At 39.3% G+C, this 14,579-nt stretch overlaps 1 protein-coding gene across 1 annotated transcript in view; it reads left to right on the top strand.

The window, feature by feature from the left end:
• The window catches only part of TERT (telomerase reverse transcriptase), a 29,407-nt gene extending 21,276 nt beyond the window's left edge, over positions 1-8,131 (top strand). Inside the window, exons 12-17 of the mRNA XM_051609649.1 lie at positions 787-972; positions 2,457-2,583; positions 2,909-2,970; positions 4,448-4,572; positions 4,919-5,056; positions 7,953-8,131. Coding sequence (XP_051465609.1) covers positions 787-972; positions 2,457-2,583; positions 2,909-2,970; positions 4,448-4,572; positions 4,919-5,056; positions 7,953-8,056 — 742 coding nt within the window. The 3' untranslated portion in view covers positions 8,057-8,131. The remainder of the gene's footprint in view (positions 1-786; positions 973-2,456; positions 2,584-2,908; positions 2,971-4,447; positions 4,573-4,918; positions 5,057-7,952) is intronic.
• Positions 8,132-14,579: the final 6,448 nt, after the last annotated feature.

Genomic DNA, 14,579 nt, shown 5'->3' with positions numbered 1-14,579 from the left:
CTTGGGAATCCTATGAACTCCGCCACAAATAGAGTAGTAACAGTTTTTTCTAATGTACTATTAGAGCTAAGGGACTCAAATTTATTTTGAGCAGACAGCATTATCACTATTAATCCCCAACTTTTTGTTGTGAATTAATAGTGATAATGCTGTCTTCTCAGAATAAATCCTCTATTAATCCCCTATCTCTTCCTCTCACTCTTTAAAAGGATGAAGCCTGCACATTAATACATCACCAAGTAAGACAAACTGCTGCTTGTCCATGAGGTGACACTGTTGATCCAGTGTGTAGTAGGTAATCAGCAGGCATTCTGGCAATGAAAACATCCTTAGGGAGAAGTTTGTGGAGAAAGTTCAAAACTTTTCATCTTATAAATGAGGTTCATGTTATGTGGATTCTCCTTCTTTTCCTTAACTTTCAAAACCAGTAACTCTTCATCTCTCTTTTTCCAGTGATTTTGATCTAAGTGGTTTTTGTGAATGTGGTTTATGCAGCTTGTATGAAACATTTAATGGCTTAAGTTCTTAAGTTGCATTGATTTTTAAAAGTATTTCTCCATTCTCCTCATATCTTTAAGCTTATTTATTTTATGTATTTATTTACCCCTAATATCTTCAGTTTTGTTTGTTTCTAGCCATGTTCCTTAACCTAAAGAGTTGACCTGGGTTCCTTTTTTTCTTTGGTTTCTCTCCTTTTATCCAAGATCATTTGTGTCTTGCAGCATAGTAGAGTTTTTTGTTTGCTTTTGTGGGGAGAATTGGGCTGACTGTTTATCTATGTTTTAGGACTCTGGCAACAGGTATTCCTGAGTATGGCTTTTTAATAAATTCCCATAAGACAGTTGTAAATTTTCCAGTTGATGATATCCCAGGATGTGCCAAATTTAAACAGCTGCCAGATTGTCGTTTGATCCCGTGGTGTGGTTTATTATTAGATGTGAAGACACTTGAGGTTTACTGCGATTACTCCAGGTAAATAGAGTTGTGTACTCCAGTGTCAGCTTTACAGTATGTGGTATACAGTGTGAGAAGCACAAGGGTGTCTTGTGAACAGTGTAGTTGAATTAACTGCAAAACAGATTTTACAGTTCTGTTTCTTATACTGTAATTTAAACATTTTATTCTGTTGTGGAGCCTGTTGTTTTCTTCATTCCATCCCGATGGAATATATGTACCATTGACACCATCAAATGTGGCACAGGTGACTAGTGACCAGAAGTCATATACCATATGGTAACTACATGGTTCTGAGAAAGTTTATTCAGTCACATCAGTTCAGTTTCTTTCACCATCATGCACTGTATTGTACCTGATATCACCACATTTATTCTAAAATGTTTGGGTTTTTTGTAGATGCCTAGAAGAAGCAGTAAGTACTATATGAACAACAGTTTGGGATTAATCTTGTGTGAACTATAGTGACTAGTAAGCCTTTCAACATCAGAGATGTTCCCTCTGGTACATTTCAGGTGGTAGTGTAGGGAGAAGTAACCTCTCTTTAAACAAGCAACCTTGGCTATGTACACAAAGCAGTCTGAAGTGGCGTAGAACTCAAGACAGGACAATATATCCTGCTGAAAAGCTCTCTAGACCCTTTCCATGGATTTCTAGAAATGGTGTTAGACATTTGCTAAATATTAACAAGGAAGAACTGTTTTTTAAACTGAAGGATAATATTGTGGTGATACCAAGCATACTTAGTATAAACAGCCCAAGCATACACTTCAGTGGGAAATTAAGAGGTGGTTTTCCATCACAAGAGTGCTGATGCTCTTCAGTAGTCTTACAGAGTTTAAGAGGAAATTATATTACATGATTTTCTGCAACAACCAAGGAGTAAAATAAAGAACCAAAGAGATGTACTCACTAACTGTGTTTCTAAAAGAAACAGTTTATATTGATGAGGACATTGGTGCTACTGGTCTGAGAGACACTAATCAGAATCCTGAGGGTGTTTTTTAGAAGGGCTGCCTTGCTTTTGATAAGGTTGACTTAAGTAACTAGAATTCCAGGGTGAACTGAGGTGGCTTCCAGCCTGAGTTCCTGTGTTGCATGGATCACCGAGTATAACAGAGTTATCACTGGAGTAATTAGTGATATGGCTAGATGATGTGTTTCAGAAATACATCCAGTTTGTGTTGAAGATTATTGGTTGGTTGGTTATTGTTTTTTGTTTGGTTTGGTTTTTTTAACTGGGTGAATTATTCAGCCCTGACATATTGAAATAATTTTGTAGCTAATAACCTTAATACTGCAATGTCCAGTCTGTTTCTAAATTGAATTTAGTTATAGTCATCTTGTAGCTACTGGCTCCTTGATTAGCAAGCAGTCTCTGTAACTTGTGAAGTTAAATGAGATTTTTTAATATAATTTTTATATAATTTGTTTACAGAATTTAGTTTAGTCTGTTAGCTGATGGAGTTTAACTACTTTTTTTTCATATTTTTTGTTTCTAGTTATACCTGTACTTCTATCAGATCGAGTCTTTCTTTCAATTCAAGTAGAACAGCTGGGAAGAACATGAGATACAAACTGATTACCGTCCTCAAACTGAAGTGCCATTGTTTATTTCTTGATTTACAGGTGGGAATATGGAAATGGATGGGTGGAAATACTGTGGTTAGTGATAAAAAGCATTAAAACACCTTCTAACATACGAGTTGATTTTGACGGGTAATACACATAACTTGGAAATGTTGACATCAGCTAAAATGAGGGGTCTTGGCTCCTGCTGGAACTGAGCCTTCACAGTATTGTAACTTAGGTGAAACTTTTCACATTAAATGGTCTTTGTTTCTTTTTTTTTTTTTTTACTGTAGATCTCTAAATCACCTTATGGTGTTAAACTTGAACAAATCATACCATGACACTAAAATATTCCTATACTTCTATTTCTGTTCTGTTCTAGATCAACAGCCTTAGAACAGTTTTAATTAACATCTACAAGATATTTTTACTGCAGGCTTACAGGTAGGTCACTGTCTTCTGCAGTAACTGAGTATTTCATTACTCTTTCTGGACACATGGAGGAGCTACGGATTAGGAAAAAGTGTGGCGTAAACGTGTGCAGTGGCAAATGTCAGTAGTAAAGTCTCCTCATTCTTGTTTCAGCACTGTTCTGACATAATATTATGAGATTCAGGAAACAGGATTATATTAATGTATGTGTTTGTTGCATTTTACTGAATGGATTTTCATTTTCTCTGGGTGTTGACAGCTGACCTCAAGAAAAGCAGTTTATTTTGCTGCAGGAGGATGATAAGAAACATTATAACTCATTAACTAGTTTATATTTAGAACTTTGTATCTATTAAAATCATATAGAACTTTGACCTGTATAACTTTGCTTTAAATGAGGTTTCATTTTACTGCATTAATTGAAGTTTCTTAGCTGCTGATAATAACTTAATTGCTCCTTAGCTGGTAATACCTGGTTGGTTTTTGTGAGCTTTTGAAAGGACATTTTAGTTTTGTTCTTGAATTCAGCTTTGTCCACATTTACCCCTTATTGTCCCTGTGTCCAAGAAGTGTGATTGGACTTGTCTAGTACAGCACTGTTGTGTCAGGCTCTTAAACTTTGTGGTTTGAGTAAGGCGTGTTTTTTCTCTGATGTTGGACATGATTACTTAGTTACTTCAGTTTGCTTTTGTGGTAACCCTCTAACAAAGGGTCTTTATGTTAAGAGTACCTTTAAAATGCTTATACCATTTGAGGTTAGTTCAGTCAGAGCTTTATCATGCAGTGTGGTAATAATGTTTATCCTTTAAATATTTTTAAATGTCACTATTTCTTGAAGTGATCATGCTTGTGCTGGAATAATTTAATACAGAAGTACATATATTGTTGAGTAATTAAAAATTAGCATTGTAATTTTTTACTATATGCAGCATAAGCAGAATTAGAATGCCAGAGTCTGAAGAAAAAAAAAAGCCAAACCAGAAGTTTTAAAATATGTCCAGAAGTCAAGTAATTTTCCAATACGAGTAATTTCCGAAGAACTTGCTTTCAAATAGACAAAAGAGTAGGGATCCTGATATGTGGAACAGTATGCCATTAGGAGGTCTGTTTTCCTGAACAAGAGAATTATTTGGGGTTTTTTTAATGTTTTTCCTTCCTTTCCATACTCTCATGTAAGTGTTCTCTGGCTGCATGATCCATGATATGGAATTGGTTAGGATGTGTAGTTTAACTTTCCCTGCACATAAAACAGTCATTGTCCTCAGAGGAGTGGCAAGGCAGATGGCTTTAGGATCTTCTTTCAGCACAAAATTAACAAAACATACATCCTGTGTCTGACACTCCAGAAAAGCACATATATAGGGGAGATGTCATATGCTAACAAGTGTTTGGGTGCTTTTAAATGTTGTGTAGTGCCTAGGGCATGTAGTCATAGTTTCACGTGAAATTGCAAATGCCTTGTCATTAAATAGACTGTTTTTATGAACAGGTTCCACGCCTGTGTTCTCCAACTTCCATTCAACCAGCAAGTCAGAAACAATCCTTATTTCTTCCTAAGGATCATCTCTGAGACTGCGACGTGCTGCTACGCTATCCTGAGAGCAAAAAATGCAGGTATAGTACCTTCCTGGCAATGAGGTGGAGTGCTTGGGTTTTTGTGGGGCTCTTTTTTGAGAAATAAAACATTTTGAATGTGCAGTCAGATCATGTAACTTTGAGATAAAGATTAAGAGAATAAATCACAGGACATAGAAGTTGCAGTGCATTTTTTTTCTTAAAATCATGTTTCTGTAGATACTGAAAGATTTCAGGGTTTTAGTTTTTAGTTCTCTGCTGATGTGGGAGGCTTCATTGACTACATAGGTTTATAGTAAAAAATCTTGAGTAATTTTATAGGAAGAGAAGAAAGATCTTACACTTTGTAGTGTTCAGTGATATTATTTTCCTATTTTGTCTCCAGGGGTTACTTTAGGTAACAAAGGTGCATCTGGCATGTTCCCTTCTGAGGCAGCAGAATGGCTCTGCTACCATGCCTTTATTGTCAAACTGACAAATCACAAAGTTGTTTACAAATGCCTGCTTACACCCCTAAAAATCTGTAAGTATTCAATTATTTTTATAGTTTGAAATACGGCGAATTGAAATAAAACTCAGAATCTCATGGATTTTTGACTTATAATAAAATGTTGTTCTAAAATGTACATTCATGAGCTTTCTGATTTTAATGAAGTTTACGAAGAATAAGTAGGCAAATTAAAATGGCATGTTTTTCAGCACTTATTCTTATGGGACAGTTGTTGATACTTGGAACTCAGTAAGTTCTTACAGTTCAAAAAGAGTAGTAAGATTGGGTTAATCATATAAGCATTCTCAACAGGCTTAACTAAATGAAATATTAATGCTCGGTTTTCTGTTTTTAAAAAGGTAGAGTAACTGACAACTAAATAAATTCCTCCTGCAATGTAAACACTTAGAAAAAAAGTGTCACCAGGTTCACTTTGGAACAGAAACACTTGCTGCTCCTCATGTGCTATATTGTAATGGAGTGGAGTGGTAACGGCAAATCTCTGACTCTAATACTCAGGGAAAGGAGCTGTCTGTGTACCTGGCTTTTGGGGAGCTCTCTCTTTGACTGGTTGTGTGGTCTGTCCCCAGGCCAGCCACAGAAATAATAGAATTTTCAGATCTCAGATATTAAAAGTGAGCAGCAGCATTTTTTTTCTGAAGTGGTCAGCACTGTTGTTGAATTTAGCTGCAGTGAAGGCCAGACTCTCAACATTGATTCTGTAATTTGCACTCTGAATGAGTCATTACTTGGGCAGTTTTATTATACAATACTGAGAAATTCTTCACTTGGATTCCAGAATAACCCCTGTTTGACTTGAAATGTGTCACAAGCTTCCCTTGATACCTGTGCTGGGACCCAGAACCTCAAAAATACAGTTCCAATGCTTTTGGAAGTAAGCATTTCCTTCCCAGGTGAAAAGCTTGCAGCAACGCCCGAGTGCAAACCATCTGATTTTTGGTGATAAAGTGTGAATGTATCAGAGGAGACACTTAAACATTTACAGGGAACAAATTGATGGTTGGGACTGCACCAGGCATGTTCCTGACAGCTATGAACTTTCTGTATGGAGCAGAACTCCAGCAGCCTCTCCCAGAGAAGCTCCTTCTGTGAGTTACTCACTGATGCCAAAACCAGAGGCACCATGTCTGATCACTGCTGCTGCCAGTTCTGTTCAGGCCTTTTGGAAGCACTAGGGAGAGCAAGCCTGCCTCTGAGAAGGGAAGAGACAGGTGCTTGCTTCACTTGGAGAGGACAGAAACTGAACAACTGAGCAGAGAATGTCGTAGGCACACCCAGTAGGACAATAGCTTCTCTGGGAGCTCCCTGATCCTTCTCTGTGCATGTTTTGCTGTTGAATCTGATGGTGACACACAGGGTGGAGGGGCAGCCCCAGGTGGCTTTAGTGGTCAGCAGAATCTCGTCTTCCAGGAGTGTGCATCTGCCATAAAAATAGTCTCTGCTGTCCAAAAAATCACACCACCATGAATACCAGAGAAAACAGGCTAGAAAATAGAGGTGGAACTTTTCAAGTTTCTCAGGTTCTCAGTTGTGTTTCTGTAAGGTTAGCTCAGTGTCTCTGTATGGCACAGTAATCTGTAGCACAGAGATATAACCAAGGCTGGTAATAGCACTGTTGCTGACTTCACAACTACACTTTTTGTTGTCATTCTGGAGTTGGTATTGGCTGTATAAAAACTATTACCCCTGTAAGACCATGTTGTTGACAGGAGTGGATATAAACTTAATCTTTTTTCTTGTATCCCTGCGCATGTCTTTCCATTATTCTTCAGAGTAGTCAGTGTCAAGCTCTTAGGTTATGGGAAGGAGGTTCTTCCCACTATTCCAAAACTTGTTAAATATCAACATCTGGGGCTTGTCAGTACGAGTTGTCGTCATTCTTCAGAGTTGGGTATTTAGAACATAGTTACTGTTTAACATCCCTGCTATTATTACCAGTGGGAAAAGGAGCAAGAGTCTTTCCTTATCATGATAAGATATAAATACATCATCTGTCTCCTTTGCAAATAGAGAACAAATGTTTACTGAGCACTTCTGCCTTTCTGCACCATTGACAATTTTGCCAACTCCGTTTAGGTAACGGACTTAATCTGTTGCTAGGATTTTTCGTGTTCTTCCTAATCTTTAAAAAGCCCTTATTATTGTCTATAATGCTGTTGATGATAGACTCGATGGCCTTCTGTGTTTCAAAACTGTTATGTCTTCATAATAAAACTTTGATTCCTGATTTAAGAGCCTCGTTTAGTCTCTAGAATTTTCCACCTTAAGGGTGGTCTTTCGGTAAAACTCTCTTCTCTTACAAAGCAGCACAGCAGGGAGAATTTAGCAAAAGGTGCATTTTCCATGTGAATTTATTTTTTTAAATCTTTCTAATATGTCAGTTTCAAGCACAGGCTGTTCTGATGTCATATCTGAAAAGAGGGGAAAAAGAAATAGTTTGGGAATACCTTCCTGCTGTAGATAAACATTAGCAACCAGATGAGGACCTGTCCCTTGTCCTTAATGTTGTTTAGAACAGGGTCTTTCTAAGTAACTATGGTTTGAGAGAAGGCCTTCTTTGGTGGATATAGTTATTGAATAAATGGTTTTATGCTTTAAAAAAAAAAAAAAAAATTCTAAAATCCAAACAACTAAGTTTTTGGATTTTAGACACAGTAGGAGGAAATTGCTCCTTGATATTCTTCGTTTGTTAATATTTTAGCATAAGATTTTTAACCTTTTTATTTGTTTGCCTGATTTAAGGGTTCAAGAATGGTAGCGTATTTTATTATAGCTTTTTTAATCTCTATTTTCTAGCTGTTCCAAATTTTAATTTGATTCAGCTAGTATTGATTTAATTATCTTATTAGCATTTTCAGAATTGTTAGTTGCTTGCAGTAGTAATGAGTTGTTTCTGTTATTTTGGTAGGTAAGATGCAGCTGTTCAGGAAGATCCCAAAGGATACTATGACACTACTGAAGACAGTGACAGAACCGTCTCTTTGTCAAGATTTCAAAGCTATCCTGGACTAACTAATTGAAGTTTATCTCCTGATTTTCCATGTTTGGAAGTAAATGCTATGTCTTCAGATTACTTTTCTCTGTAGTTTATTTTGGTAGGGGGGACCGAAAGCTGCATCAGTCAGAAGTTCTCCATATTTTTTTGTCAGATATGACACAGGGACTTGAAAAGAGAGACAGTTTTGTTAATATTGTCTTGTTTGAGTTTGCATGTAAATTCACACACTATTTGAAGCAATTGCCTTCGTTTTGTTCCGTAATTCCCATCTTCTTGATGAAGGCATCATTAAACTATGTTCTTTATGAACAGATGTACTTTCGTGTTTTAGTGAGTTGCTTCTGAAGAACTGTTTTTTTCTTCTCTGTGTTGCAGACTATTTTGTAATAAACTGCCTGGATAATTGCAAGAGCACATACTTGTCTCCAGTACCTTTATTTTACAGAAATTATTAACATCTTGCCCAGCTGGTTTATGTCCTAAAGGACAGCAACACCTGCACAGGGCAGGTGCATTTTGTGGCATTACCTAGCAAGATGTACAGGTTTATGCTTTGGAAAACACAACTAACATATGCCGAAATATCAGTGTCATAGCTGGTTATGTTTAGTGTATATTTTATATAGTTTGAATTCTTGATGGTGTTTTTTATACAGTGATACACAGAACAATGATAGTTCATTTATATCTACAAAACAAAGCTTCTTTATTAGATAATGGTAGATTATGTTTCTGTTTGCATTTCCTTTTCTTTATTTAGGTTTATCTTTGGCTCCATAATGTTACTGAAGAGCTGTCTAGCTCTGCTGTTGGTGTTCTGTGCACAGATGAATTTGCCCTGTGTCTGCTCTGATAAAACTGCCAATATGTTTTTTTTTCTGTTCCAGGTTTGCATGTTGAATTTGCATTGCTCTGATGTAGGATTTTATTAGGATTTCTTCTGACTCTTTTATAAGCTAAATAGCAGCTGCTGGGAGGTTTTCTCAAAGCAGATGGAGAATATCTTACTGGAGTGAAACACAGTGAAGGCAATGTTTTCATTACCTTCATTTCATTCAAACAGTCAATGTTTTCAAAGGACTGACGGACCACCACCACACAGGGATTGATAGCACAGCTCTTTGAGGACATTTTGCAGTATTGCGGTCTGGCCATTAACATAATAACTTGGTTCTGACTGTCAAAATGTTCAGTCAGTCATACAGTTGTGTGTTTTTTTCTTTCTATGAAATGGCACTATTAAAATAAATTAAAAAAAAAGAAGAAAAAGAAAAAGCTGTAGAGCGATTGCTGTGCTAGAGTAAAGAGCAGATGAAGAATAGCCCAGTAGCTCCTCAGCCAGCAGCTCAAACATTTAAAATCTTCCATCCCCCGTAGTGTTCTGCAGAGATACTGGTGTGAGGGAACACTATCATGGATAACATTCCATGAGAAGAGGCGTGGTGGCAGGAAGGTTTATTTGATTAGATCATGTACCAAGAAGAGGTAGGGAGATGCTCCAGTGAGGAGTGAGATCCTTGGCAGGGATGAGACTTCAGTGCTTGGAGAGCTTCCTACACTTTGGCTGGAGCTGTTGTTGTCTGTGGCTGTTCATCCTTTACCTGGACTTTCTTCAGCTGTTTATTCATTCCTTCCTGCTTCATTTCCCCTCTCCCAGTGTAGTAGAATCATTAAAGTTGGAAAAGACCTTCAAGATCATCAAGTCCACCCATCAGCCCTACACTCCCATGACCACTAAACCATCTCCCAAAGCAGCACATCTCCCTGGTTTTCAAACACCTCCAGGGACAGTGCCTCTACCACCTCCCTGGGCAGCTTGATCCAGTGCCTCACAACTCCTTCTGTGAAGAAGTTTTTCCTAATATCCAATCTGAACCTCCCATGGCACAACATTCCTCTTGTCATAGAATCATTAGGGTTGGAAGGCACCTTAAAGATCATCAAGTTCCAACCCCCCTACCACTAGATCAGGTTGCACAAAACCTCATCCAACCTGGCCTTAAAAACCTCCAGGGATGGGGCATCAACAACCTCCCTGGGCAACCCATTCCAGTTCCTCATCACCCTTATAGTGAAGAATTTCTTCCTAATATCGAACCTAAATCTCACCTCTCAGTTTAAAACCATTCCCCCTTGTCCTATCACTATCTTCTCTGATGAAAAGCCCCTCCCCATCTTTCCTGTAGGCCCCTTTCAAGTACTGGAAGGCTGCTATAAGGTCTCCCTGGAGCCTTCTTTTCTCCAGGCTGAACAGCCCCAACTCCTTCAGCCTGTCTTCATAGCAGAGGTGCTCCAGCCCTTTGATCATCTTGGTGACCCTTCTCTGGACCCTCTCCAACAGGTCTATATCTTTCTTGTGCTGAGAGCACCAGAACTGTACACAGTATTCCAGGTGGGGTCTCACCAGAGCAGAGCAGAGGGGCAGAATCCCCTCCCTGGCCCTGCTGGCCACACTTCTTTTCATGCAGCCCAGGATGGGGTTGCTCTCTGGGCTCCAGCACACACTGGTGGCTCATGTCGAGCTTCTCATCTACTACCACCCCCAAGTCCTTCTCCTCAGGACTACTCTCCAGCCGTTCTTCCCCCAGCCTGTGTTTGTGCCTGGGGTTGTGCTGACCCAGGTGCAGGACCTTGCACTTGGCCTTGTTGAACTTCATGAGGTTGGCACTAGCCCACCTCTCCAGCCTATGAAGGTCCCTCTGGTTGGCATCCCCTCCCTCCTGGGGGTCAACCACACCACACAGCTTGGTATCATCAGCAAACTTACTGAACATACACTCAATCCCACTGTCCATGTCTCCAACAAAGATGTTAAACAACACTGCTCCCAATACTGACCCCTGAGAGACACCACTTGTCACCTGCCTCCATTTGGACATTGAGCCATTGACCACAACTCTCTGGATGTAGCCATCCAAACCATAGCAATGGCATAGGTTTTATGCTCTAAAATGAGATGTTTATACTCCTGGGAAGAAAGAAATATTCCATAAAGCTATGTCTGTACAGAACTATTCTAAAACAAGTAGTATGATATATTATGGTGGTAAAATATTTTCTAGTCAATTGGTAGCAAGGTAATACTTCAAAAAGCAACTGCTGACAGGAAATGTTTGGGTGGATTGAATAACTTGAATCTGGAAATACTACTAGAATTAGCTTAGGAGCATTCTGAACCTCTAGTGTGGATTTTCAGCAATCGTGGGGAAACTGGGATAACTGCAAAAGATTGGAGGCTTGTGGGGGGAAGGTTAAGATCATCTTGGTACTTAGGAAAAGGTAAATAGAGAGACTGAGAGCTAAGCCACTCACTAACTACACTATGCAACCTTGCTGCAAGCATTGCAAACCACTGTGCAAGTCATCTTGCTGGAGGCTTTATGTGGGGAGGAAGACTGATAGGGCTGAAAATTGCTTTTTAGTGTCTCCTTGCAGGGCTGGAAGGGAGGAATTTGACAGAAGCCATCAAATGTATCCTTCTCTGCAAGACCTCCTTTTGGGAAGGGATTATGGACTGTGAATCTCCGTTTGAGGTAGCTATCAAATTTTGCAATGTAGGAAACTGCCTGTGTTCCAGAAGGAATATGCTTTTCTCTCTGCAACTTTTCTCTATTATTTTCTGATAGTTGGCATGCTTCCTTATTTATAGTACTGTTGCAGTGCTTCTTCTGAGCCTTTTTCCTTTAATAGGTACTTGAGCTCCTTGTCTTAGGGCCGTGGATTCTACTTAAGGCTGAACAACACCATGCCTGTGTGTGTATTCTTTACAGATTTACCCCCAAAGAATCCAGACTGTCCTTGCAGCCTAGGACAATTCTAGAAAAGTCTTGTCTGTCAGTACAGTACGAGTTCAGAGCAGAGTAGAATAGCAAAGATGATCTGATGGGATATGCAGATAAAAGATTGGGAGAAGAGTAGGAAGTACTTGGTATGCAAGCCTGTGATACAGATTCAGTTTAGTGTTTGCATGCATATGCTTATTCAAGTAACAAAGTCAGTCATGCTATTCAAGAGAAAAAAAGTATCTATAAGATGTTGTACGTCACATAAATAGGAAGGGGAAGATCGTAGCACTGGTTTTACTGGAAGAAGACTCCAGTTTTGACACAGGAATTTTAGTAGAGGTCACATGAGAAGTGCACTGAGAACAAAAAAGCAATGTTCCTGCAAGAGTTGCTCAACACATTTTCTACATGCCTTCTTTGGATAAACAGTGACTTGAGCTAGGGCATTTCCCTGCTTTGAATTGTAGTTACTGGAGCTGAACATTGTCTGCTCCCTGAGCCCTGTCCCAGACTGAACTGTGTGTCTGGTGACCCACAAATTCTCCCTTCTGGTGAATGGAAGGGGCAGCTCACAAGCGAAGAGTTCTGTGAGTGCCACAACAACTAACTGAGATGGATGTGTAGACTTGAAAGTTTTGTATATAAAGTTTATTCTTTTCTCAGCTTGTGTAGTAGTTGGATGTGCTTTTCTTTAAGAACAGGTCTCTGAGCAAGTACTTAAGCCTCCTGCATATACTCTGCATATATGTTAATTAACATCTAGCTATCTTTAGTCAGAGGCCTGACTATAGAGTGCACACTTTGGTTAATTAAAAATTCTTATTTATGTATTTACAGCTTTTATATGAATATGTGCTCAAAATTGCTATTATACTGTTTTGTTTTTTTTTATTATTCATTCTTTATGGAAGCTCCTTTTACTCATAATCTTTCAAGATTTATTTGCAAGAGACAGAGCAGCAATTCAGATCTTCCATGTCATTGTCAAGAGCCTTTTACAGTGCACAGCTGTGGAACATCAAGAAGTTTGCCTGGATTTTGTTGTCTTGTGAGATTTCTGCTAACGGAAGCTGTGTTTCCCTGCTGGGAACCTGCCCCTCTATTGACTTGAAGGGCTGGGGCTGTTGGCAGGGGACCATGGGGGATTGTTGGACATTGTCACGTAGACCATTGGCCAAGTCTGTGGCTCTTGGAAATAAAAAAACCTGGAGCCCAGGCATGTAACTGTTTTCAGGTGACCCTACTCATCCCAAAGAGTGGAAGGACCTCTGGCCTGGCAACTGCCGTGCACACAGACAGTTAACCCAAGCATTCCCATCCAGCAGGCAGAGACATGGTCTGCTTTTGATCCTCTGGTGGATCCGATGAGACAGACTGGATGCTACTGTTTCCAGAACCATCACTGCACCAAGAGAGTCTTACTCTCCAGGCTAGTTGCAGGACAGGTGGTTGCAGCAGCAGCTCTGTGAGTGGGATATTAAATCGTAACAAGAAAAATCTAAAAAAAAAAATCCCAAACTCTTTTCCTGCTCTATCCTTAAGCAGTAAGGTGCTTCCTCCCTCCCAGTTCCCCTTGTGCCCTTTTCAAGCAGTCAGCCTTTGCTCTGCAGACTTGGAGCTGGTCTCCTTCATCTGGCCAGGTCCCTGTTACCCATTATGAAGCCTTTACTAGTGCGTAGCCTGTCACAAGGCTAAATACTGAAATTGCCTCAATTTTCATTAATTGTCCTCTCCTTTCATCATCTCTTGTAATTACTCAGCCTAAAGACTTTGTCATACCTTATCTTCACATACTTCCCCTATATTTTTTCTGAGGGGGCTGGTGGCTCAAGTATCTCTGCAAAAGGAATCCTCATCTCCCATCAGTGCAGAGTGGCCAGGATCTGCAGGCAAGTACAGGAAAACCTATTTTTAAGTAAAGATTAACTTTATTTACATGTCATGTAAGGTTGCAGGTCACTGGGAGGATTCCATACATCTGCACTTTTATCACAGCGTGCAGTTATTGTGTTTAGTATGAGAAATAAAGGGGGGGAAAACTGGGACATCTGTTTTCACAGTATTTTCCAGTACAAGAAATTCTGGAATCTGCTAAAGTAAGAGATTTGTGCAACATTAATTACTCAGATTTACTGAATGTACATTCCTTTAAGTGCTGATGCTTTATTTTTGTTCTTTGCAATACCTGAGAATATGAAATAATCACAAAATAGTTGCTATTTAAATGTGTGTAAGGATTTACAAGATGTAGTGTAGTGCACAAGTCCTTACTCTTCAAGAGCTTCCATTCTAGGTGTCTCAGGGGAGGGTTGGTGAATGAAACTGTAGGTGCTTGTGTTCCAATTTTGTATCCTTAGGATGTATCCTAAGGATGTATCCTTAGGAACATACTGTTATTTTAAAAGAGAAATTAAGGAAGACAGAGGGCACTTGCTATATCTAGCAGGCTCTCCAGGTTTAAAGTCTGTCTGGAGAGAGACATGAAGTAGGTAGTGCATGAAAAGGGTTAAAGCAGTGGGGCTGATATAGGTCGATATGTAGGATTCAGGACAGGATGTAGGAGGAACAAGATTAACTGCAGTGAAATTAGTTGAAAATAAAGGAAACATAACAGCACTGTTTATAGATTGCTGCTGACTGGCTTTAAGCATATGAACTGCGTAAACCAGGTTGGATGGGTGACACCATCGTACAGCTAAACATGTTTAACAAAGGCTGTCTTATTTGTGCTTCCAGACAAATGCAACGATAC

This window comes from Apus apus, chromosome 2 (assembly GCF_020740795.1).
Source record: "Apus apus isolate bApuApu2 chromosome 2, bApuApu2.pri.cur, whole genome shotgun sequence".
In the NCBI taxonomy this organism is placed as follows: Eukaryota; Metazoa; Chordata; class Aves; order Apodiformes; family Apodidae; genus Apus; species Apus apus.
Note: the sequence above shows the minus strand (reverse complement) of the source record. Positions and strands in the feature narration are given on the sequence as shown.